Source organism: Neolamprologus brichardi, chromosome 6 (genome assembly GCF_056152115.1).
Source record: "Neolamprologus brichardi isolate AB-2024 chromosome 6, ASM5615211v1, whole genome shotgun sequence".
NCBI lineage: Eukaryota > Metazoa > Chordata > Actinopteri > Cichliformes > Cichlidae > Neolamprologus > Neolamprologus brichardi.
In genome coordinates, this window is record NC_142109.1 from 32,913,761 (window position 1) to 32,940,966 (window position 27,206).

General features: G+C 41.9%; 2 protein-coding genes across 2 annotated transcripts; both read left to right on the top strand.

The window, feature by feature from the left end:
- The first annotated feature begins 1,648 nt into the window (after positions 1-1,648).
- Positions 1,649-5,915, top strand: LOC102786993 (ras-related protein Rab-33B-like). Its single transcript, XM_006799646.3, has 3 exons — positions 1,649-2,128; positions 4,905-5,083; positions 5,172-5,915. Exons 1-3 carry the CDS (start codon positions 1,910-1,912, stop codon positions 5,500-5,502), a joined length of 729 nt encoding a protein of 242 aa, XP_006799709.1. The 5' UTR covers positions 1,649-1,909; the 3' UTR covers positions 5,503-5,915.
- A 5,117-nt stretch (positions 5,916-11,032) lies between these two features.
- LOC102786491 (uncharacterized) lies at positions 11,033-27,191 on the top strand. Its single transcript, XM_087842126.1, has 7 exons — positions 11,033-11,778; positions 14,849-14,946; positions 16,677-16,749; positions 19,691-20,014; positions 21,726-22,529; positions 24,179-24,241; positions 24,532-27,191. The coding sequence occupies exons 1-6, from the start codon at positions 11,706-11,708 to the stop codon at positions 24,223-24,225; spliced, it is 1,419 nt and encodes a 472-aa protein (XP_087698252.1). The 5' UTR covers positions 11,033-11,705; the 3' UTR covers positions 24,226-24,241; positions 24,532-27,191.
- Positions 27,192-27,206: the final 15 nt, after the last annotated feature.

Genomic DNA, 27,206 nt, shown 5'->3' on the forward strand with positions numbered 1-27,206 from the left:
CAGTCGCTACCTTAGACAGAATAATGGACGAATACAATATAAACATTTCATTCGCAGAAACTTCAAGCACAAACTCGACCGTGAAGTCTGTGTGGACTCATGTGGCCTTTAGAAAAACTGCAGTTGCTGTTACTGCTGTGTTGGCTTGATTATCCAACACCAGGGGTTTCCCTTTTGTGTTAGCACTACCTCTTTATTTAGAGACAGTTCAGTGGTAACAAAGGTGATTTTGTACCTGTCACAGAGTAGGAAGGTGCAGGGTTTTTCCTGAATTCACCAGGACTGTGGTTTAAAAAACAAAACTGTTTGGCCAGTTCTTATTTTTTTAAATCTGGTTTAAAGTTACTGAGTTTAAAGTACTTCTTTATCAAATGGCCTAAAATAACAGAACAATGCAGACTTCTGTCAGATAACAGACTTTTATGCTTCCTCTCTCTGCTGATCAGTGCTTACGTGTTGTAGGGAAAATCCCAGAATTAGGTCCTGGTACTTTATCAGAGCCTTTCCCTGCTCACACAGGCATGATCACACTGTGTGCTTTAAAGGCTTTGCCCCTGTATTTGACAGAAATTTGTGCATTCACTTATTTTCAGCAAATCCTGCCTAACAAAACGGGATAAATCATTTTATAGCCACGCTGGTGACTTCCCTTGCTTGGGTAGTCTAAAATGTTTTATTTTGAAACCGCTTATGAAGTTCAAGGTCAGAGGAGCCCACTCCAACTGTCAGAGGGCAGCAGGCGCAGGCCAGTACAGAGAGAACGGTAATTTAAAATCACCAAATAGCCTAATATCCTTCACGAGCACACAGAGAACGTTGAAAACCTGAACCTGAGCTCGTCTTGGTGTGTGATGGCAGTGCTCCCTACTGTAACAATAAAGATGATGGTAAAAGTATATCTGGTTACTAAGAGCTGAAAACCTTATTTTAGGGGAGAAAAAAAATATCAGTATATATTTTTTTTAAATCATGTTTGATTGTTATTCTAAGCATGCCGTTTTTGGTTATTTATGAGTGAAAACCTGGTGTGGATGCTACCAGAAAAAGTCCTTTGAAAACAGACTCTTCTCTCTGATCCATCACGTTGGCACTGAAAACTTCCAAAGCACCAATTTAACTTAAAGCTGTGATTTTAATAAAGTTTTAATGTTTGTGCCCTTGTCAGTTACAACCAGGAAACCCGCGATTCTCACTAACCAGTGTTTGTTTTTCCTCTGCTATCCTAAAATTCCTATAAAATCTCGTAGTTTTTCAAATGTAGCCGTCTCCTGTCACAGAGTGAGGCCTCATCTCTGCACTCAGGTGGCACCACGGTTCATGCTGACCAAATCATCATGTACAATATAAAGTATAATTAAGCACAAATGAAGAAACAGCATTAAAGGGAACCACCAAACTTGATGGATATGAGCGGGAAGCAGGATGCGGAGTCACTTGGCGCCCCCACCAGGAGGGGGCAGCATCGTGCTGAAGAGGTCAGCTGCAGTGAACGTGCGCGTCTTTATGTTCTGACCCCCCCCCCCCCCCCCCCCCAAAAAAAAAAAAAAAGATGACCTGTTATTTCCAAGAGAAGGTACCACCATGTCCCGTGCTGTTGTGAATTAAAAACACTTAAAAGGGAAAGGAACTAAAATCAGCCAATCACGTTAATGTGCCAGGAAGCTGAGACCCTGGATTCTCCACCCTCATCACCACAGTGAAACGCCGGGTCCTCCTCCTCACACCCACGCTGGGCAGCACTGTGAATAGTCTGCACGGAGTTGTTGGAAAAGTTTTCGAAACCAGCAGAAGATTTTGTGTTTGCAGAAGTTTTGGTCAGACGGGGGGGAGGCTGCATCTTTGGAGACGCCGTTTGAAGCCAAGTGCGCATTTTTTGCGCTTTGTTATTACCTTGAAGGACTCGGGCTACATGGATTCGTCTCTCGAGTTTTCCGGTTCTTTGGGTAGTGTTTCCTCACTGCTAACCCGCTGTCGAACATTTAAGGTGCTTGTGATTGGAGACTCCGGGGTGGGTAAAACCTGCCTCACCCACCGACTGTGCGCCGGGGAGTTTCCCTGCAGATCGGAGGCTACCATCGGCGTGGACTTCCGCGAAAGAGTGCTTGAAATCGATGGAGAGAAAATCAAGGTAACTGGTGACTATCATCCACCACTAAAAAGCTAGCATTAATGAACCCAGTTGGAGATATTTGCCCTAATAAGGGTTCTGAACGACAACTTTTACGCATAAGTAAAACTCTTATTTTGAAAACCCCCAAACAATTAAGTAACTTTTTGGTTTGTTGAAGTTTCGGAAATAATTTCTGTGAGTTCATTTGTTTGTTTGTTTTTCAAATTACCCTCATGATAAAAGGAAAAACAGATAAGCACGTGTGAGCCGGGCTTCGATTCCTCGTGTTTATGTTGTTAAAACGTTTTTATCTCCTCTGTCCTGATGTTCTCAGGATCGCTGTTAATTAAGTATCTACACTGCAGTGTGGCTCTGCTGCATTAACACACACTTATTTGTCCCAGACTGAACAACTGAAAAATTCTCTGGATGGCAGAAAATCAGCAGACCCGCTTGTGCTTGCAGACCTGTGTCAGCCTCTAAATCACTGCGAGCTTCCACAGCCACAAAAACACACATTAGATTTTTAGGCTGTAGTTAGGATGTGGAGAAAGTTTGTTTGTTTTGTTGAATTGAAAATCGAATCCGGTATTAACGAAAAATGTGAGTCTCAGTTGGTCTTTTGAAATGACCACATGATAGAGGAAGTGTGTCGTGAGTGGCGACACAGGATTTGTAACCTTAGGTTATTTTTTTCCCTTTTGCTTAGCGGTGCATTTAGTTACCAGTGTCTGACACAGTTTAACAACAGCCCAGGATCTTAAACCATAAGTTCGTGATCAAGTCAGTCGACAGAAGTTTTTTAGGTCCATCCAGTGCAGTCAAACCGGACATTCTTTCTAATGACCAGCGGGTGGCGACTCCTAAGATTCAATTGAACTGAATTTCAGTGATAATGAAAACCAGATAATCAGGATGAATCATTTATGTTTTAGTCATGTTTCTATAAGCAGCTCCAAAATAATTCAGAAGTGTTTCAGAGCTTTAGAGGCAGCTACTGCAGGTCCTGCCTCAAGCAGGTCTGTTCAGACTCCCAGCTCTATGGCAACAAGTAAAGACTAGATCCTGGTGGTGTGGGTAGTAAGCATATTTTAAATGTTGCTTTCAGGGTTTCAGAGCATAGATCTAATTACCAAAAAATACTCAACTTCTGTACATGAGTGGCTCGTAAAGTGGTGCCAAAAATGTTCTGCAAAATAATTTTTTAGAAATATTAAAATTGTGCTGTAGCATTAGAAAGCATATATCCACACAGGATGCCAACATATATTCCTCACATTCACAATATCAGTGGGTCACTAGAAAAACTCAGATATGATTTTGACACATCAAGTCAAATATTTATCAAAAAGTTTCAGGAAGTAAACACTTTCATATAGTTTATAAGAATATGCTTTAACGCCACCTGCTAATGCTGATTTGATCCAACAGTATTGTTCCCGGGATGCTTGCTTCTGTTTCAGGGGTCACTGGGATCAGGAGTGGCCAGAGTCCTCACCCCAAACTGACTCACTGACTCAGGCTAATGTGCTAACAACTGAATCAAAAAAGATTCCAACTTCAAATGAAAGTTAGAAGATAAAAATCTCACTGAACTCAAAATGTAATTTGGCATACATCAGGTCTAAAGTCTGATATGCACCACTGCTTAGGTTGCTGATGAAGCATCCATCTACTTTCATGTCACTGGGTCCAGGTGTTTGCGGCAGGAGTTTAAGCAGAGATGTCCAGAACTCGTTCACCTCCTTCCGCTCCTCTAGGTAGACCCTGACGTGCTTTTGAGCAATCCAAGAAGCAGAATCTCTCCATCGCATCCTGGATCTCCTCCAGTTCGACATGCCTGGAATACCTTGTGTAGCAGTTGGGAGGCATCTGGAGGCGCCCCTGTAGAAGCTGAGCTCCTCACCCTGTCTCTAAGAGAAAACCAGCACTCCTCAGTGTCACTAACCACTCCTTGTCGGTTATAGGTGTGGGCAAGAATATATTGACCGGTAAATTGACTGTAGCCAGATTGAGAAGGTCTGGTCCACAGGCCACGTCTAACCTTTGGGCCCTGATTGGTTTTGTCCGTTTGCAGCTCAGCCGCCATCTTGGTCTGAATCCAGACAGTTATTTGAAGCCGCTAAATGACTGAATGGGAAGACAACACAGGTTTGCACCGTTATGGCTGCGTCCCACAGGAGAACCGAACAAACAGCATGTTTTGTTTTGATGCTGCGCATCCAATAAGCCCCAATAAGCTACATTAATAAAGTCACCACCATCTTTACTGAGATCACATGTAGAGGCGTGCAGTGCAATGGGATGATTGGCTAATGCATTTCCTTTTTTCAGCTGTTGATTGGCTTTTAAAGGCCAAGGCCACCAACTTTGGCATTTCAGAGCTCCTCCACAGATTTCTGTTCAGGATTGTTTTTGGGTGCCATGTCTGCTGGTCTGCGTGCCCCCCCCTGTCAAGTTTCTTCCCTATTTTTGCATTAATGTAGTTATTTTTAATGTCTTTTCTGCAGACATGAGGACTGTATTTCTGAGGGGTCGGGGGCTGTTTTGAAACTTTGAATAAACCTTGAAGAGAAATCGTTGGTTTAAAAAAAAAAAAACAGGATCGGCTTGTTTATTCCTTTTTTTGGTTCCCTCTCAGAAATGACTCATTGTATGTCACTGACTTTAACGAATATCAACACTTCCTCACTGTTCCTTCCGTCCTTTTCCTCGTGCTTGTGCCAGCACCAGCCTTCAAGAAGAATCAGCCTCTCACTTTCTTTCCTTTCTTACTTCCCCTCGTCACCATCAGCTCCAGCTGTGGGACACAGCCGGACAGGAGCGCTTTCGTAAATCCATGGTGCAACACTACTACCGTAACGTCCACGCGGTGCTCTTCATTTATGATGTCACCTGTCCTGCCAGCTTTAGCGGCCTGACTTCCTGGGTAGAAGAATGCCGGCAGCACTCCCTCGGCCAGGACATACCCAGGTACCTGCATCGCTTCTCTGTGTGCAAAAGTGTTTGTTTAACGTGGACCAGACTCTTTGTGACCTTTCATTTCCTCGTCTCCTCTCAGATTCCTGGTGGGGAATAAGAGCGACCTCCGTGACCCCAAAAAGACTGACAGCCAGGTGAGCCAGGAGCGGGCAGTGAGCTTTTCCAAAGCCCACGGCATGATCTTCTTTGAGACGTCCGCCAAGGATCCTCCAAAGAAAGGCACGAGCGGACAGCAAGGTAGCAGGCAGGCACTGTATCAGCAGGATAATGTGGAGGACATCGTCACCGCTGTTAGCCTCAGGCTGAAGAGGCAGAAGAAACTCCCGACAGCGAATTCCCTGGCGTACAGCGGCTCCTTTAAACTCACTAACAAGAAGAAGGCCGAGAAGGAGCCGACGACCTGCTGCTGAGAGCGAGGAGGACGAGGACATGCCAATCCAGTCACTCTCACACTGAACTTTAATATTTAAACTCTTAAAAATGCAAAACGTGCCCCTCAGAAATTTAGTGTATATTTGTGATCTCAGTGTTTACAAAAGCTGCAAAATAAAATACTGTGAATGTAAACATGCAAGTGAGCTTTCGATGCAGTGGCGCTGTTTGTTTTCAGCATGTGTGGTCTCACTGGCTGAGCTCAGGGTTTTCTCATTTCCCTGTTTTGTGCCTCCTCGTCTCCTCTTTCCTTCTTGTATCTCAGTGCCTGCAGTGCTTCTCGAGGAGAGAGGAGGCTTTGCAGGAGGAGCTATGAGTGAGGAAGCACAGGTGTGTAATCTCCATCTGTGACATATGCACAAATATGCAAACCACGGCAGGATGAGGACTCTATAAAAAGATGTTATTATTTCTGTTTTTACAATGAATAAAATAATAAAAATGCATGATATTCACACATTGTTGTGACATTGTGCCCACTCTGCAAGTCGATTTAAAGCTAAAGAGAGAATTTATCAGGAACTCTGACACCCTCGTGTGACAGATCGTGAACTATAACGGTTTGCTTTCCTACATCACGTTTAATTCATGTAAAATAACAGCTCAGAAACAGGGCTGCGATTTACCAACATGGAGTAAATAGTCATGAGAATTTTGAGCCATTACTGTGGATTTAGAAAGTGTCAGGCGATTACTTCTCACCAGTGTTGGGGAGTAACGGAATACATGTACCGCCGTTACGTATTTAAAATACAAAATATGAGTAACTGTGTTCCGTTACAGTTACCGTTTAAAAAGGTGGTATTTAGAATACAGTTACTTTGTTGAAATAAATGGATTACACGGCGGTACTTCCCTGTTTCATATTGTGGCGGGTCAGGACTGTTTGGGTTTTGTTTGACAGCTACGTTCTGTTGTTCCAGGTGGCAGCGTTACGGTTGCCATGGTTACAGGGTGACGCTCTCTCTCTCTGCTTGTTTCCTGGGTGAGAGAGGCATTTCTGTTATTGTTGTGCTAAGCTAATAGGCAGAATGCTACAGGTATAGCTCTAAAGAATGTAGCATCATAGGCAGTGTAGTCCGTGCTGCAGGGAGAATGGACTGCCTTACTCGTTATGTGTCTGTGAGCGAGAGAGGGAGAAAAAGGAAAAGTACGAGCTGTCATCGAGCAAAAACGGGAGCTGGAAGCATGTAAATATAATAATAACCACTGCAGCCAAGAAGAGAGCCTGACGAGCCCAGTTGTAAGTAAGCTATTAAGACTCGACTGTACACCGTGTTCGTGTTTTCCTCCGAAACAATAAGTTCTGTTGGAGCAGCCTTTCAACGCCTCTCTCTGTCTCTCGCTAGCAAAGTTGACCCAGACAACAAATTAAAGCTAGTTTTCGGCTACGAGCCGACACAGAACCCACCGAATTAGCCAGAGGTCCCTTTACTACGGTTCGGAGCCGCGGACCTTCAGTAACAGTAATAAGGTCCGGGGTGGCTGTAGCTCAGGAGGTAGAGCAGGTCACCTACTGATCGGAAGGTTGGTGGTTCGATCCTTGGCTCCTCCAGTCTGCATGTCAAGTATCCTTGGGCAAGATACTAACCCCAAGTTGCTCTCCGATGCATCCATCGGAGTATGACTGTAGTTAAAATAGCACTAAGTATAGATAAAGTGCTTGTGAGAATGGGTGTGATTGGGTGAATGTGGCATGTTGTATAGAGCGCTTTGAGTGCTCCGAGAGAGTAGAAAAGCGCTATATAAGAATCAGTCCATTTACCATTTAAATCACAGCAATAGTACATTCATGTAGTTGTAAACAGCATGATAATATATTAAGTAATCGAACGTATTCAGAATACGTTACTCTCATTGAGTAAAGTAACGGAATACGTTACGGAATACCTTACAGAATACATTTTGGGGCATGTAATCTGTATTCTGTAATGGAATACATTTTAAAAGTAACCTTCCCAACACTGCTTCTCACACATAAATACAACGTAATGCAATCGTCTACGAGCAGCTCAGCTTTCACAGAATTTAACAGAAAACCCTGTAACCCAGAGCAGCAGCCCACTCGACTCCAAATGCTAAACTCCTACCTTGCACGAGTCACATTAAACTTACAGCTTCCTCAGCTGCTGTTATTCACTGACTCAGACTGAATGTGCACCCAGGAACTGATACCACAGATCCAACATGTCCAATATGACTGGATGCATTAAAGCAAAGCACATAGCTCTGAGAATGAGCTCTTAAAAATGCAGTTTACCCTAAAATTACAAATTCATATATCTTGATATGTGTGCTATTTATCCGTATCAATCAGGGATGTAAACAGAGAACCAGCCAGTCAAGAAAATGTGAAAATTGCAAAGCAGGAGGTGAACAGTTTTTGATTTTTATTTGTATTCTTGTTGGTCTAACAGCCTAGTGTAGTACACCAAAGTAAGCAAAAGCTTAACTATTAAATCTGTTCCTTGTTCACCACAGAAATTTGTTCTTTTTCTTTTTTAAAGTGGGTCCATAAGAAATTTTCTGTAAATTAAAAAAAGAATTCAGGTTTTAATTATATGACCAAGTCCAGGTAATGAGCTTTTGTGTATTTATTACTCAAAGTGTAAACCCAAGGAGCGGTGCAGGTGTGGTTATTTGAGGCAGTACTGTGGTTTCAGTGGCCAAACTGGGCTGTAAGTTTGACACAGCTGGTCTGGATGCTCTTTCTGTGAGTTTCCTCGTTTTGGAAATGTCAGCTGCAAAGATGTGAGCCGTCTCTGGGATGTGATGGCACCAAAATATAACTCCAGGCTTTTGGAAAAACTGACTCAAATGAACAAACTTAGTGTGATTGTGCAACGTCTTTTCTTCCTGCTGTCACACCCACCAACCCTGGCACTGTGCCTCCATCTACCATAATGAGTCACCGTGTCATTTGGTTCAATAATATTCAAAAGAAAGCAAACATCTCGGCTTCTGGTTTCTCCAGTGCTTAAAAACTTTGAGTCACATCATCCTGTGCCAGGGGTGTCAAACATGCAGCCCATCCAAGGGTCACAGAGTGAAATTTACTCAGTTAAAATTTACTCAAATAGTTCCTGAGAGCTGGTGCTGTTTTGACGCATCACCATCTCATCCTGGCTGCCCGCGGACTCGGCAGCAGTCATGCTCAGGTCTTGTGCGTGATGTGGGCGTTGGAAAAGTGCATCACATGTGGTTTCACGACTTTGTCTAATCGATGATTCAGAGCTTGTCACATGATTAAAGTCGAACGGCCAGACTTCTGCAGATCCTACAGCCAAACAACAGCCAGCGTCCGGTGTTTAAGGACGTGTGCGCACACGAAAGTATCACAGCTGTGCAACATTCAACAGCTCAGCAGTAGGCGTGTCTCTCTGAATGCAGGGAAGAGTGGAACCAGAGGAGAGGCTGCTTTCTTTACTCTGAGATTTTTAAGTAAAATCTTAATCGCTGTTTTTGTACGTTTACTGCACCTGTAAACTTACCAAAAGAAGCTCTATGAAGCTCCTGCAGGTGGTTCAAGAGAGGAAAGGCCTCCTGATAATTTCATAGTGGGGGTTTAGCTTGGAGCATGTAAACTTTGAACAGTTTTTAATGAGTTTTAAACTGGGGACTAAAAAATGACTTGGGAACTCAGTATAAAGCGAGTGTAGGGTCCATGTCAGGTGATATATAATGTCCATTATATCACCTGACCTAACCAGCAATGTATGATGGTTGAACAGGAAATGTCTCAGAGTAAAATTACTCACTTTATCTCAAATTTCCACTTCAGCTACAGGTTTAAGGCTTTGCCGCGACCGTGCACACTGTAAAGATTCAATAATTTTATTTTACTTACAAAAATAATACAAAGTAATTGCCACAAAAAGGCCAAGTACTATTAACTGTAAACTATTCCTAATTTTTAAAAAAAATTAAAATTTACAAAGTTTTTAATTATTGTAAATATTTTATGATTGCAAAGTTGTGACCTGTTTTTGATTCATGTGTATTGTGCTTCAATTTTATTGATATATGCATACTTATATTTTTACAATTGTAAAACCTTACAATGGATGGAACAGCCAAATTATGTGGACTTTTTTGCATCTACGTTCTTGTGTAATGTTTCATTAGATATTATACTTGATGTCTTGGGCCCCAGGAACACTAGCAACCACTATTGTGCAAGCTAATGGGGTTCATTATATATAAATAATTAAATAAACAAAAATAAACCTTAAAAGGGGGGACTTACTACTTGTACAGCATTCAGTGGTAATTAATTTGTATTTATTTTGAATTAAATTGAGGTGCAATTTATTTTATTCAACTTCAGCAGAACTCAGAAAAAAATGTTTATTATTTATTATCAAATATATATTTGTTTTAGAAAGTTCGGAGTACTTATGCACATCAGTTACCTCAGCTTTTGTCTCCTTCATGTGCCATTCATGGATATCACCCCGATTCAAGGGGGACCTGGGAGCTATAGGCTCAGACTGCTGGAGGACTTCCCATGATGCATCACTTCTCCATTTTTATTAGTCCAGTGGTTCTCAAACTTTTCACAATGAATACCACCTCATAAAATATATGGCTCTTAAAGTACCACCCTTATGACAGAAATTAAAGTACGATAGCATACACCTATTTAACATCATATACAGCTTATACGAGACAATTTTATTTCTTATATGAATGTTATTTACTTTAACTGTCATAAACAGGATGTGACAAGTGATAATAATAACAACTGCTCTGCGTTTCTCAGGGTTGTCTTGTTTTTGTATATTTTTCTATTTCATCTGAACAAACCCCTAAAAGGCCAGTGATCACTGTCAGCCTCTCTTGGTTTTTTTATTACCACTGTTTATTTTAAAGCTCAGTTTTTAAAACCTTAAGATGTAACTACAGCCCAGCCCATGCAGCAGTATATTAATGACTAACCTCGTATTGTGTCCGTTTACATCATCCCGACATTTCATTTGTCAAGCGGTCATCCTCCAACTTCACTGTGCTAATGTGTTTATATTATGCTAACCATAGCTGTGTAGCTAGCCATCATTTAGCACATCATTATATACCAGCTAGTCCAACTTCAGTAACCCTACAAACGTCACTGCTGTTTAGTTTAATCTCTTCATTTATGTCGTTTTAATTTTCCAGAAATCCCTCAGTCAGAATATGGTGTATTATTTAATCTTAAATTTTTTTGGGAGACTTCCCGCACCACTAGAGGGAGCCCACGTACCACCAGTGGTACACGTACCACAGTTTGAGAACCACTGTATCAGTCCATGTCATTAACTTTTCTTCTCTCTTCTGTGCTTAGTGTTTTGTATTTATGTCATCTGTTTTTGTTCACGTCCTAACTGCTCACAGCAGATGGCCTTACTGAATCTGCCTCTGCCGGAGGTCGCTTCCTACTAAAAGGGACTTCTTCCTCCCCCGCCATCGCCAAGTGCTCATGGAGGATCAACTGGACACTGATGAGTTTTTCGCTTTAATATTGTGGTTTTTGTGATTTACACCTTTGAATATAAAGCATCTGTTGTTTTTGTGAGGTGGTACTAAATGAATAAAACCCAACATATTATGGGATGTTACACAAACCTTGTATATAAGTGATTACTGTCAGTAGATTTAGGAGAAGTCAAACTTTGATAAAGTCTCATGTCCGCGTTGTGTTTTTCTGGATGTCCAGATCTGATCTACAGGCCAGTCTTTTGTCCTTGGCTCTGTCACTCCGTGCACACTCTGACAGAGATCGCATTATGCAACCAGAGCTGACGTTGTCATGCAACTGAACTAGAATGTGATGCGCTTAAAACCAGCCTGCGGGATCTCTCCTTCTCACAGTCACAGCTGAGAGAGAGGGCAGAATGATTTAATGAAGGAAGAGGGGGATTATATGATATATGCAGGTCAACATCTGCCTCAGAAGGATCCAAACGCGAGGAGAAAATACAAATCATAGCTCTGCTCATTCTTTGGCGCTTCAGTTCCTGCTATTTGTGTTCTGTTAGATTCTCGTCTGCAGGGGGCGTGCTGGTGGAGCTGTCTGCTTTTGAATGGGGGTGTGCTCTGTTCCCATCAGCACTGGTGAGCAGCAGCTGAGCGCTTCCCATCATTTCGCTGTAAAACCTGCCGGAGAAAAACTCGCTTAGCTGCAGCTAATACCCGAGCAATCATGTTCTGCAGACGGGCATGGCAGAGAGTCGGGCCGCTGGCATGGAGGTCTTTCAAACCGACACTCAGATACGGTGAGTCAGGACATTTAATGGGACTTTTCAGGAATTATTACTGTGGCGTTAATTAGAGTAATTAAGTAGAGTTTATAGAATAGTTGTGCTCGTTTATTTTCTGCTGCTGCCAGTTCAGTTTATTATTTTTTAATGATTTTGTGGGTTGAGAAAGGGAAAAGTAAAAGTCCCATAAAGAGACGCACTTGCGGGCTTTCCAGTCGAGCTGCAGCAGTCTGATAAAGGAGGTGTGTGCTCTGGGAACACACAGAAGTGTACCACTTAAAATATTACATATTTCAACTTTGTTACAATAAATAATCCAATATTTGAACAGAAATAACAATTAAAGGCGATTCTTTATGATGCCTCTAAGGAGTGTAGACGCTATAATTACGTCCTAAATCCAGTTTATCTGGATAACAACGTTTATAACCTATTAGTGAACAAAACATCTGTTTTTCAGAATAATTATTTTTAAAATCTGAATCTGGAGAGCGTGCAATGACGGAGATTTCAGACTGGCTCTATTTTCACGCATGCCTGCCTGCCTGGCCCGGATCATCCTTTAGTTTGGGATCAGAGCTTTGTGGAATTCAGCCCGAGGCAAAGCCGCTGATTCTGCTGCTGCTGCTTTAATTTCCTGCTGAGAAATCTGTGGCAAAATGCTGCAAACCAGGCCAAAGAAAAACAAAACAAAACAGAAGATGTGACGTGAAAGAAAGGAGGTGAATACTGCTACTGCTTTCTAACTACACACCAGCTCGACACACTGCATCCTAAGTATGCAGCAGGTCCCTTCCTGTCTGACCATCATGTCCTCAGACATGTCTATCTTGTCTGCTGTTCTCTGACATGCGTTTCTATGTTTACAGGCTTGAACCCAGCAGCCAGGATTAAGTGATTACCTGTATAAATAACCTGTATAAGTAACCTGTCCCTGCACTGTGCTGCTGTGTCATTGGTATTAGAGCAGGAGGGAGGACAAACCTCAGCTCTGTTTTGGGTTTGTAATTCATCGAAGCTGCAGTGAAACTTTGCACAGTGCTCTTAAATATAAAGTCAAAAACAGAGACAGCGAGTCGGCTTCGATAAAAGGTTGATGGGACGGTAAAAGCTGCAGTTTAGCACAAAGAGTGGGAAGAGGAGGGAAATGGTTCTGCCCAAAGATAAAAATAATCTAAAAGCATCTCTAAAGCTTACTGAAGCCATTTTTACAGCTCCAGACGATGATGAAGAGTCACTTTAGGAAACACATGTAGCATATAAATGGAAAAGGTCTGTATGATGGCCAGACATACTAGCAATGCTAGAAAAACCCTGGTTTAGTCAAGCAGTTGCCTGCAGTCATGCAGGTTTAACAGGACACGACACAGACTTTGTGTTATATGCATATATCCTGTTGGGACTTGTATGTGTTTTCTCACGGTTTACTTTCACTCAAAGCTACCATCATAGGTTTAAGCTCTGAAAGCTCATTGGTTAAGTTTAGGCACTGAAGGAAAAGCATGTTTGGTTAGGTTCTGGCAGAACAGCTAAACAATTACATAATAATAATAATGGATTGCATTTATATAGCACTTTTCGGGGCCCTCAAAGCGCTTTACAATGCCACTATTCATTCACTCTCACATTCACACACTGGTGGAGGCAGCTACAGTTGTAGCCACTGTAGACTGACAGAAGTGAGGCTGCCATATCGCGCCATCGGCCCCTCTGGCCATCACCAGTAGGCGGCAGGTGAAGTGTCTTGCCCAACCTTCCGGTTACAAGACGAACTGCCAACTCTTTGAGCCACGATCGCCCTACATAAATTCAGTTTAAAGCTTTTTGAAGCCAATAAATGAGGCTGTAGATAGATTTAAGCCTTAGTGCTCTCTGGGTTCACGGTGTCACTTCATCTACTTTAAAGGGAACACATTATGCTTTTATTTTTTATCTCTAGTGCTCTACGAGAGTAGCTTTGCTTGATCCACGGTTCAAAACAATCCTTCCTTCCAGAGCTGTGTGCCTGATGTAAGCGATGTCCGCTTTCACTGACGTCATCCAGAGCCAACAGTAGAAAATAGTTTGAAGCAGGCTGAAGCTTGAACTTTTGGTTCACAGGGATTGTTTTCACCTCATAATTCCACCGTTCTAACAGTTAATATATGACAGAAAATGTGCAAAAGCATAATGGATCTCATTTAAGGTTTCAAAATGTGCCTAGGCCATTTGGCGCAGTTCTTCTGAACCTGTGAGAACAAAGTGACGTTTATAAGAGAAGCCTTTTTCTTGTATTATTATTAAACCAGTTTCAACCTTGTGAAAAGCAGTGGCTGGCGAGGTATGTGCTGGATGACAAAGAACAATCGATAAAGTTTAAATGTCAGTCAGTGGAAAAGTCAAAAGTGACAGGATGGGTTAGGATTTGCATGAACACACACAAACAAAGAGGGGCGAGATGTGCTGCACCCTGTGTTCACTCTCACAGTGTGTGAGCGTGAGAGGTCCAGATAGGAAGAGATTAGATTGAGGCAGTGTGATTTTATTTATGTCAACCTGCTTGCACCACCTTTAAACACCAGCTGATCTTTTTGCAGCTGCACTCGTCACCAACACCACAGCGGCAGTCCTGATTTGTGCTAAATGACTACTCCATATGAATTTGAACCCATTGCTTTATGTTGTTTGTTTTGATGCAAATCTGAGATCATCATTCAGGAAGTCTTAGTGTTTGTGTAGTGTGTGTGTGCGCGTGTGTGCCGGGGGTTTAATTTAAGCAAAGATTCAGTGTTTGGCTTGGCTGCTGCTAAATCTTTCCATCTCCTCTGCTACAAATGACCGGGCTGTATTGTGTAACTGGATTAAGGGATGGAGACATGTTGACGCTGTTGACGCACTGTTCTTCGTGCCCGTCGTGCTTCTGATGGAGCGACAGTTTTCTGAACAAAATAAACTCACAAAGTGTCAGAGCTGTAGTGGTTTCTATCCACGACTCTCCAGTATTAGTACTGATTCTCATTTTAAACGCACTTACGTGTGTTTATATAAATAAATGTCTTTATTACGAGCTCGCCGGATAACTGTACCCGTGTGTGTCTCTCCACAGCTCCGGTGCGACACATGGCCTTCGGTGTTCCTGGAGGCTCCACCAACATGACGTACTTTGTTTTGTGTGGCGGCGGCCTCACTGCTGCAGTTGTTTATGTGAGTATCAGATCAGGTTATAGGCGATGGTTTGTGAGTCCACATTTTCACCGTGTGTGTGCTGTTTTTGACTGCTGTAAGCAGGTGTTGCACATGGATTTTTCAGGTGAGGAACCTGAACTTGTGCTACAGCTGGGGCAAAAGAAAATCTTTGCGATCATTTGTATTAATATTTGTTATTTGTGTTGTTTTCCTTTATATGAGCCTGTGGTGCTGCTGCTCTGAGGTTTACTTCTCTTTCTTGATTTAGACAACGTAATTCAGTAATAAGCAGGTGTTATATACTGATTTTGCTCCAGATGCCCATCCTGATGCCACCACAAAGGGATTCATGTCTAAACTGAACACTGATGACTGCTAACATCGATCTAACCCAGTTTTTTTCAAACTTTTTCTCACATTTCATTTCAAAATCTGAAAAAGTTCATGCCTCACAGCCTGTATTTTTTTAAATCAGCAGTTAAACATAAACAAATCCATGTTAAATTTCACATAAATAGAGGTGCATGTCATCAGTGCAGTAGCATCATTAAATTAATTGATTTCCCCTTCAAAGAAAATCATTTTCACCTGGTTGTTCATGTCCGATCAGATCAGAGGTGCCCATCCCAGAGTATGAGAACCTATAAGAACCACTGCCTGCTCTGCACCAGGCCTACCTCATCACTGCAAAATGAGGTTAACCTGCACAAGACCACCTAGTGCTACAGATTCACTGTAGTTAACATGAATTACAACATTACAAGTAACATTTAAATTTAAGATGATCAAATAACACTTGCTGACCAATCCTTACCTTTGTCTGTTTCACACAGTTTTTTCTATTCTTGGCTCTGTGTGATGTCACTGGGAAAGGATATTCCTAATATGGTCATCTCTGGCACACAAGTCACCTGCTGCTTAAACACATGGTTTACAGGAGACAGAATAATTAAATATTACTGCTGCACACATTCTCAATGAGAATACATTTATTAAGTCACAAAGTTTAGCTAAACGTGCAGCAGTTATATTCAGTTATTTCATTAAAGACTTGTCATGTGTTCAGGTGTGCAGAGATTTTGAACTAGTTGTTTACGTGAAGAAAGTTTTCCAAAAGGGAGGGGGTGGTGGGGTTAAGATAGAGGATGAACGGAGAGGTTCAAGGTCCAATACAAGATGACTGAGGATTATTTTGAAGTGTTAGTCATGCAAAGCTAGTGCAAGAATAGAAACGCAGTGCTGTAAATGAAAGTAACTCGTCCCCCTTTTTCTACTTTTCAATAAATTTGTGTTTTTCAGTGTCATACAGGAGTGTAAAAAAGGTCTGCTCTCTTTTTACATCTTCAAAGAAACAAAATCTTCTAGTGTGTTTTTTTTAATACTCATTCAAAACCAGAACAACAAGCTGCTGTACTGGATATATGCAGTTACCTGGTAGTTTTACAGGCTTCTGTCCTTGCCGGTGCAAACTGGGAGCGATGCAGTCTGAAGCCAGCCTGGTCTGCAGACGTTACCACAGCTCAGACGCTGGACGGGACAAAAGAGGCTCTTTGTGCTTTTTGACAATCTCTCCCTTTTTGCTGCCATTGTTCGGTCAAATTTGTCCCCCAGTCACCGTCGGGCTCTTGGCAAAGCAAACAAGTGTGTCTGACTGTGTTTGTCAGCTTGAGGTTGGATTTTGTTTCGTGCCGTTATCATTAGCTGTGTGCTGGAATGTAATGAGTACATGTCTGCTGTGTTTCTCTCAGGCATACAAGACGGTCAACGATGATACCGAGCGTTACGAGGAAAGACTCGCCAACATGGGCTCCGGGGCGAAGGGTTAGCTACTTTCTCACACAGACACACTCAAAAACAAACACTGTCACCCACAACTCAGCTTTGTGAACATGACATTGTGCAAACCGTACACGCTGCACAGACAAGACACACGATTTCAACTTATGTGATCACAGCTAAAGCAAGAGAAGGTTTGATATGCAACTTAAAACACTAATTTCTTGTAAATTAAATGATTTTCAAACCTTCTATTTAACCAGTATGTGAAACTCAAGGATAGGCAGCACCAGCCTAGCTTGTTTTTGATAGTAGAAAAGCTGGAGATCCTACAGGAAACTCACACAGTCACAGTGAGTCAAAGGAGCTTGCAAAGAAAAGCGTCTGGACTTCTTTAAGTTGCTTGAAGACGTTTCACCTCTCATCCGAGAAGCTTCTTCAGTTCTAAGGTCAAATGGTGGAGAGTCCCAGATATAAACCTAGTGGGAGTTTCCCCCCACAGAGGGACAAAAGGATCCCTCTAATCGCCTGAGCCAAGGTGTGAAACTGGCTCAGGCGATTAGAGGATCATCAGGGGGTCCTTTGAGAACCTTCACAGACACAGTCACAGTGAGAGAGTGCAAACTCCCCACAGAGCTCCCGTGTGTGGGTTCAAACACAGCGATGAATGAAGAGCCCCAAAACACCATCCATGACTGTAAAAGGACCGGTTTTATCAAAGAAATCCCTCACCGTGAGCCTCCTCTCTACAACAGGTTAAAATGGTGCTACTTCAGCTTGTGCCATTAAGATTAAAATTCCCCAAGGTGTGACAGCCTGTTTGACCACAGAAGTCTGATGTCGGAGTCTGTAACTGTTTAATCAAAGACACAGACGGCAGAAAGGAAGAAGCGAATGTATTTCAGGGCTGATTCCAGCTTCACCAGCTGCACGGTAGACTGATCACTCTGAATGGCTTCATCGTGCCTGTCTGTTTTGATTTCTGTCTGCGCAATTTTTGTCTACTCAGCCCGGAGAGTCCATGGCGCTGTGCCCAGAGCCGTTAACTGAGCTGTAATGGTGCTAAGCAGCAGCTGTCAGTGGGTTAGTTGCGATCATGCAGCTTTGAAGTGTTGTTTTCACTCCGAAATAAGAAGTTAAAGTGCTGCTGCTTACAGCGATGGAGAGGAAACCACCTCTGGTCTTTAAGGAGCTGAATGCACACATTAACTTACGTGCTTTGCATCTATAACAGCTTCAGCTCTTCTGGGAAAGCTTTCCATAACATTTAATGTGTTTAGGGGAGTTTTGACCATTCTTCAAGAAGTGCATTTCAGACACCAATGATGGACGAGAAGGCCGACATCGCTGTGTTCGTCCCAAAGGTGTTCTATCGGGTTGAGGTCAGGACTCTGTGCAGGCCAGTCAAGTTCTTCCACGCCAAACTCATCCATGTCTTTATGTGCACTCTCGTGCACTGCAGTGCAGTCATGTTGGAACAGGAAGGAGCCATCCCCAGACTGTTGCCACACAGTTAAACGTCTTGCTGTGCTGAAGCATTAAGTTCCTTTCACTGGAGCTAAGGGGCCGAGCCCAGTTCCTGAAAACGAGCCGTGCACCATAAACCCCCCTACACCAAACCTTACACTTGGCACAATGCAGTCAGACAAGTCAGACAGTTGGCAACCCGCTCTGTGATTTTTCTTGGCCTACTACTTCATGGCTGAGTTTGTCATTCCCAATCACTTCCACTTTGTTATAATGCCCCCAACAGCTGACTGTGAAATGTCATGACTGGACTATCACGGTACCACAGTGAAACTCACTGAGCTCCTGAGAGTTTCACAAATGTTTGCAGAAACAGTCTGCACGCCTAGGTGCTTGATTTTATACACCTGTGGCCATGGAGGTGAGTGGAACACCTGAGCTCAGTGAGTAAATGTTTGGCAAAATAGTACAAGTTCCTTGAAAGGAACAGTGTAGACTGAAAGATTGACGTAATTTACAGGTTTGAAAGGTGGGAGTTAAACCTGCATTCTTTCTAATGGCCAGTAGGGGGTGAATTGTGTCGCTGTAAAACCAGTACAGTAAACAAAAATGTGAGAAAAACAAACCTCAGAAAAAGCTTTCCTGCTGGGTTTATGCTCTCAGTCACTAGTTTAAACTAGTATTTAACCACATTATGTTTAAACTAGTTAAGAATCCCATGTTGCTCTTTTAAATTCTTCATTACGTATTTAGTGGTGATTCAAGCAAAATTCCATCGTGGATACAAATTTTGGTGACTGTTAAGCTATTTATGTGTGACACATGAATGAAACACAAACGGAGACTGTAACATCACACGCATGAACGTATGAAGGCTACAAAAACAACATAACTGTGATTTCTAAAATATTACACACACACACATACGTGGTAAAATCATTATAGTACGATTGGTCTGTTAGAGGAAAATAAATAAGTGTATGATGTAAGGCCAGTCTAACTTATGACTGACAACACATGTGCTCTGTTTCCCAGTTAATGATACTGGTTTCAGAAATCTAATATGGCAACAGCCAAAAATGTCCATAATATTAGCTCAGATTTGGAGCCTGAGACGTTAAACTTTATCTCTAAAGTGCTGAGCTTTGATTCTGGGGGTGGTAATAATATATTTCTGTCTTTCACTGACATGTTAGGATAAGATTATCCTTCACTTTGCTCATGTTTACAGTTTTAACAGCAGCTATGTCACCTTTTAGTCCTCAAAGACCTAAAGTCTTGACCTTTGAGCCTTCTTTATCTGCTGCTGGAAGTCTCGTATCAAATAGCTTTTAATGCACAGATGAGCAACCCGCTGGAAAAATGAAACCTACATTAATAAAAGTGCACAGTTGCTTTCATCTTTAATCTCCAGAGGTTAACACTTTATTCAGGCACAGATATAACAAGCATCACATAGCTAACATTTACTAGAGTGAAATCTTTCACATGTTTCTCTTTCTGGCCTCTTACGCTGCAGCTTCTTCAGCAAAGGCAGCATCAGAGGCAGCTCCACCTGCAGTTGAGCCTGCACCCGTGGAGGAGGAAGCCCCTGCTGCTGAGGTCATCGCTGAGTCGGCCCCGGCTACTGTTGCTGCAGAACCTGTAGGAGAGACAGCTGCAGAACCTGTTGTGGAAGCTGCGTCTGAAGAAGCAGAAGCCGCCGCCGTTTCTGAGGCGGTCGTTCCAGAGGCAGCAGCTGAGATGGCAGAGACGGAGGACGCCGCTCCACCTGTGGAGGCAGAGGTGGTTGCTGAAGTGGCTGCGGAGGCCCCAGCAGAGGAACCTGTGGCAGAAAACGCTGGTACGGCAGCAGTAGATCTCACTCCACCTGCTGAAGCCGAGGTCGCCCCTGCTGCAGAGGTGGCTGCTTAAACCTGTGATGGCTCGATAGTTCACCCAGTTGGATGTGCTATGTCCCTCCTCGCTTCCCCAGAAAAACGGACTCATTAACCCCATTTTTTTTGATAACGAGCAAAAAAAATGTAGTTTCAGTCGTTTTAAAAAATTCTGTTGGGGGTTCATCAGTCCAGTTTTCAGCTCCCCTCCTTCCCTTAGCTCTCCTAATGCTTCACATCCAAGAACATCTGGAATTAGTCTGTGTGATTAGAGCCACTGTGGAAAACTATGTCTGTATAGAAAATCTATCACAAAAAAGGAAGAAATCCAAATTATAATTTGGATACTGTACAGTACACGGGGTAAATATAATGGACAGAACTAAGTTGGTAATTAATGCTTTCGAAAAATCTGATTTTAAGTGCTCTTAAAACAGGACGGCCCTGTTTCTTGTTCCTTTCCAGCAGGTTCAGATGGTATTTTATGTGTTCAGCCATGTTTTCTTTCAACCTCTAAACTCACCGTGAAGAGTTACCTGAACCAGTTAGCTCTTTGTTAGCAGACTGCAGTGCTGGTCTTGTGTTCTCAAACTATAAAACAGTTTTTGCACAGAGTGAGACGTGGTTAAAACTTCATTTCCTACTTTGTCTTCTTTTTAAAAAAATCTCGTGCAGTAAGATGCTTTCTCATATTCATCATTACCACATATCCATCTTATTCTTCTACAGCTACACCGACCTGCACTCACTTTATTTGCCCGGCACACATTTCTATTTCATTGCCAATTTGTTCCCTAAAAAATCAAAGTTCTCTTTTTGTTGCTGCTGTCTCTGTCCTCTTTTATAGAAAATGCATTCACCCTTATGTCCGTGCATTGAAAATGGTCTTTGGTACAGCTGTAATAAAGATTTTCTTTAGTCTCTCAGATGTTTTTGCTTGTTGCTCCACACCATTAATATAGTATTTGGAGTAGAAACACCTACTTCCTGTAGAAAAGCTCCTTATCCCGAAGAATCCCTGTGCTGTGTTCATGCTCCTGTCTGGCTTCAGCTCGACTGCCATCAAACTAAGAAGTTTTCCAGCCTTCATAATTGATTTCACAGTATTTCCCACTCACAGAATAATGAGCAGAAAGAAACATCTGTTAAAAAAATGCTGAAAAATAACCATAAATGCAAAAATAACCACATGGTTACAAGTGCACAGAGGGGATATGACTAATACTTGTTTAAACGCTTGATTGTTTGAAAAAGAAATTCATCTGGAGAACAATATAAGAAGGTGAATAAGGAATTAGTGTCTACAATACCAGAAAAGAGTATATTGCATTAAACCTGGGATTTGTAGTCTTCTGTAGAGTGCCTGAACCTGTGGTGACTGTAAAAGATCCAGTAATAGATTCCTGGTCAAGGTAAGTGGGATTAATAGAAGATTTAAGAAATTATGTTTTATATTCATAAAAATTAGTTAGAAGGGTTTAAATTCCATTTAAAGGTCTTAAATAAGCACAACACGAGTTTAGAGCACACTCTAGTCACACTTGTGATGTAGTGCAAAACTAAAGTAGATTTTAAAATGTTGGCATTGAAGTAAATCTGTTGATTTTTAACAGCTAGAAGGTTTTTCATCAAAACCTGTTTCTCAGCCATTACCTTGTGTCTTTTTCCCTCCATCAGAGTCCGCACCAGAGCTGCTCACAGATGTTAAGCTCTTGACCGGCTCAACAGCTGAAATTGCCGCAGCTTCTGTTGGTGAGACGGATCCGATGGAGACTGTCCAACAAACTGAAGGTGAAGGAAAGGGACATGAGGTGCTTGAAACAGAAGCTTTGGAAGAAGCATCAGAGGCAGTGGCCAAGGAAGCATCTGAAGAGGGAGCAGGTGTAGAAGGTGAGGAGGAGGTGAAGTCTGGAGAGGGTGAGAAAAGTGCAGAAGATGCTCAGACTCCAGCTGCTGAAGAAGTGATAACGGTAGTGACATCTGCTCTGGCTGCAGCTGTGGATGAGGAAGCTGGATCTCATCCTGAGGAAACAACATCTCCAATGCCCATTGTGGACGAGGCAGAGGCTGAAGTTCGACCTGCTCCTGAGGAGGCCATCGCTGCTGATGAGGCTGTCTCCTCTGAAGATGCTGCTCCTGCTGAGGAGGCCACAGTCACCAGTGAAGCTGCCCCACTGGATGAGATTTCACCAGCTGACCAGGCAGCAGCTGAAACACCTGCAGAGGAGACAGCTGAAGCTGCTGTCAGCACGACTCAGCTGGCAGCAGCCTCCGCTGGAGCGGACCTAAAGGTTCTTTCCGTTGCAGAAGCAGAGCCTACATCAGGAGCTCCTGTGCATGAGGAGAAACCCTGCCACTCCTGCCACTCTGCTCCCTCAGCAGGAGAGGAGGTGGCGCCACCTGCTGCTGTAGGAGAGGAGCTGATCACTGATGGTGCTGTGGATACTTCACAAGAAGCCAAGGATGCAGCCTCAGCACAAAGTAAGAATAAAAACTGCTCCACTTAAACATTGTTTACTGGACATACTGCATCATCTATGTTCCAACCCGGTCTGAGAAGCAAGGGATCAACAGTGTAGTGAAACTGTGAAGTGAGAATTATTTACTTCACATAAAGTTAAAACAGTATTGAAAGTATTAATATCAAATTGTAGTTTTGAAACAAATAGGTTTTAGTTTTACCTCAAAATGCAAAAATCAGACAAAAACTAAAATCCTAGGTTTTAGTTTAGTTTAGTTCTGCTCGAGCAAAACTGAACAAACAAAAGACAAAGAGGAACCTGGAGTGCAGGATCTGTTGCTTTTAGCCTACTTTATCTTGTCGGGCAGCTTCTATTTTCGTGATTTCTCGGTAAAGCAGGTCTGCCAGCAGTCAGTCCTGGGCATGCACACAGTGAATCGGTTAATTCATGATTTAACAAGAGGGGGCAATTACTTTGTCAGGTAATGTCAGGTTGGTTTGGATACCATTTTCCCTTAATAAATGTAAACATATAAAATCTGTATTTCATTGGGTTATCCTTGTCTGATGATCTGAAACAAAACAAACAAAAAAAACTAAGAAATCAAAAAGAGAACAAATACTTTTTCACAGCACCGTAAATATTGGCTGATCACACGGCACAATAATAATAATTGCAAAGACACAAAAACAGAAATGATGATATATGAAATCAATGGTTATGTCATCATTTATATTTGTATATTTATGTAATATGTACATAAAAATAAGGATAAGTTGGTATGGTGCAGCCACAGTGACACGGGGAGGAATTCAGTAGACTTACAGCTCTGTCTGGTGATATTTCTGTAGCACTTCCCTATCAAGTTGAACAAACAAGTTTTATCTTTTAGTATAAAAAGGTCTTGAACTTAGTTTGTAGTGTGTATTAATATATTTGCACTTTACTGCTGTTTAAGGATCAGGGAAGAAGAGGAATTGTGACTATATGAAGAATAAAATATTGGGAAGTGAAACCCAAAACATCACACAAAAGAAAACACTTATCAAATTGTTAAAGTAAAACAGGAAACGGCCAAAAGGAAAGAACGCTGAGACTAACACCAAGATGGCATAAAAAAAGGAAACACAAGAGATCAGTGGAGCTCGTGCAGAAACAAAGAGAGAGGGAAACAATGAGGACGCTAGAAACACGAGAACCAAAGCAGAGCTACAAGGAACGAAGATCAAAAAATCAAAACAGGAATCCAAAAATTCAACAAAAACAAAAGTCAAATCTCAAAGAAAAAAAGAAACTAACAACACAATCTTTGGACAAATACAGGGAGTTATACTACGTTTAGATAAAGCTGAGATAAAAATAAAAAGAATCACCTCAGGAAGGCAAAACCTCGAGTTCTCAGAGGTGAAAAAGAGCAAAGTTATGGCCATCAAAGCTGATGAACCTTCCTAGATTACCAAATACAACACATTATCAGTAAATAAATAAAGTAGGTCACTCACTGGCTCCTTAACGGCCTCCTTGCCACTCATTCATGAAAACTTTGTGAACTCCCCCAAACGCTAAATGTATCCCTGTTCGAGTTTGCCCTCGAAAACAAGCAAAGACAGCAGTAAAGCCTTTCCTGTGTTTGGCTCTGACCAGATGTATTTCTGCCTGTATCCACAGAGACAAAGGAGTCTAACTGGACTGTAAAACGCTGCTCAGTCATGTAATTTTACAGTTAAGAAGGTAAAGCAGCACAGCTGTACACAGACCTAAAGAGAGTTAAATGGACAAATATGCACACATCTTAGCAGCTCACACTGTAACAGCTCCAGTGGGTCTCATAAACATTCACAGACACTTTTCTGTGCTTCAAATGTTAGAAGATAGTTCAAGCTGCACAGCTGTGAATTCAATATTTAAAGTCCTACTTTTTAAACTCTAGAAAATGTGCACTGCAAAATCCTACAGTCATGTACACCGAGTGAATGCGTTTCTGTCTCCTTTAAATTAAAGTTGTGCTTGTTTTCTTGCAGCCATGGAGGCGACGGTGGTGGTGATAGCCCAGTCGTGACGGGACAGACAGTGTGCCTTCCACAACACTCGCCTATCTGTCAACCAAGCCAGAGCGACCGGCAGAAAACAAAAAACACGAATAGAGGTAGTCGCAGGTGTAACCGACTCAAACGTCCTTTCTCAAATGTTATCAGAGTTGTCTTCTGTATTAGTGCTTGTGAGGTGATTCCTATCATGTCCTCTAGGTGCCACTGTTGCAAAACTTTTCATGATCAGCTGAGGCTTCTTTAAATCTTTCAGTAGGCAGTGGAAGTGGGTTACTGTAATACTGTGGTGTATTTTAGCACGGTGATAGACCACTTTTATAGACAATAAGTTTGCCAATGTGGACAAGACTTTTTAATGTGTCACATCAGTGTGATTTACCTGCTCATATCAGCTCACATACATATAATAACTTTATTTCAGAACCACAGTTACAAAGTTCTTCAAAATATTTACAAAAAACAATCTTAAAACAGTAGAAAGTTTATAAAATAAGAACTGCACAAATATATTTATAAAGGTGAGGAAAAGCATCAGATTCGATAACAGATAACAAAATCCAAAAGAGCAAATACACAGAGAACTAAAGGGGAAAATCAATGAAGTGAAGAGTAGGGCCACCTTCAGAATTTTTTCCATAGGGGTGGCCACTAAAAATATTGGGAATTTCCAGTTTTATTATGCTGTTGTCAAATATTGGTTACTTAAAAAAATGAGAAGAGAAGAGAAGAGAAGGGCAGGACTATTTATACGCCTGGGGCTAACTGGTTTTGTGTTACTCTAACGAAATGGTACTAAAACAGGAGAATGAGACACAGGTGAAAGTAATCAGGATATTCAGACAGATGAGTAAAACCCAAAACAAACTATCAAAATAAAATAAAAAACAATCCACAAGACAGGAAGAAACACTGAGCATGTGAGAAATCCATCTATCGATCCATTCAAGTGTGAGTTATCGTGCTTGTTGTTAGAGGCTGTTCAGTTCTTTTGCAACACAGTGAGAGCTTGGTCCATATCGCCAATAATACGGTATGTTGGATTTAGTCCTGATCGCAGTTTGACAGCCAGTGCTGTCCTCTGTCTGCGATTCCTAATTTTTATGGATTTCTGTGTGTAGGCAAGCATTGGAAAGTCTCCAGTTTTGTGGCCGCTCGATCTTAAGTGCTTTGAGTGCTCAAGCAGAGTAGAAAAGTGCTGTATAAGAATCAGTCTATTTACCATCTCTTATCTGTTTTTTATGGATGCTGTGGTTCCGTTGGCTTCATCAGGTGACGACCTCCAGCTCGCACTGGGGTGGTTCGCAGCTGAGTTTGAAGCAATGAGAATGAAAATGATCTCCTCTGAGCCTGGGTGGAGTGCTCACTCTGGGTGAGAGATGAGTTGTTGTGCCAAGTGAAAGAGTTTAAGTATCTCGGGGTCTTGTTCACAAGTGAAATGAACAGGAGACTGACAAACAGATCAGTGTTGCATCTGCAGTGTGGACACTGTACCGGTCTGTTGTGGTGAAGAAAGCATGAAAATAAAGCTGTCCATTTACCAGTTACCAACCTTACCTATGGTCACAAGCTCAAGGTAGTGAATACAATGATGTAATCTCGGATACAAGTAATGGAAATTCCTCTAACTTAGAAATAGGGTGAGGAGCTCAGTTATTTGTGAGTGTCTTAGATTAGAGCCGCTACCCCTCAGCACTGAAAGGAGCCAGCTGAAGTGATTCAAGCATCTGACTACGATACTTCCTGGGTGCCCTCTGGGTGAGGGCAGACCCAGCACACGCTGGAGAGATTATATCGCTCAGCTGGCTTGGACACATCTTGCTGTCGCCATAAATAAGGCAGAGGAGGTGCCTGGGTAGAGGGAGGTCTGGGCTTCTCTGCGTAAGCTGCTCCCCCACGATCCAAACTCAGATAAGTGGCAAAAGACGGATGGATGGATGGATGGATGACAATCTTTTTCTCATAATACAAAGGCAGGTACTTACATGACTGTCTTATTATCCATACATATTAGAATTTTCTAGGTTTTAGTCTTCCTCTACAACTGCAATAAAAAAAAATAAGTGGGGTTTAATTTACTCAAAGGAAAAAATAATTTTGTTTGTCAAATGGCAGAAAAATATTGTTGTTGTTTATATTTTAGCTTCTGCAACAAAAGTTTGCTTTAAGTGGTTTAAATATTAAGTATGTGAACATCAGTGCTTCCAGTTATGTAAGAGTGACACAAAAGCTTTATTTTACATACAGAATTAAACGTGTTATTTATGCACTTTTCCTTCTTTTCTGATACCACTAGCACCTAAAATAGTTTAGAAAAAAGTGTTGAAAGGTCAAACACAGACACATATACACACATACGGAGGTGAAAAATACCTGAAGCAAGAAAATATCCGGTAAACACACTTCCACATCCACACCAACACCTGTCTATACTTACATAAATCTCCATTTATGTGCAGACTGGGTAAGAGAATAAGAGAAAATGATTGTAGATGTATAGATTGAAACTTTGTTTAATATATCTGCATATTAAACAGTAACTTTAATTAGCTTGTAATTAGCAAATTGCTCTGCAAATGACTTCTCTGTTGTCTGATAATGTACTCAAATTTTAAATAAAGTGATGTAATAACTAATGAGATTATATGTTT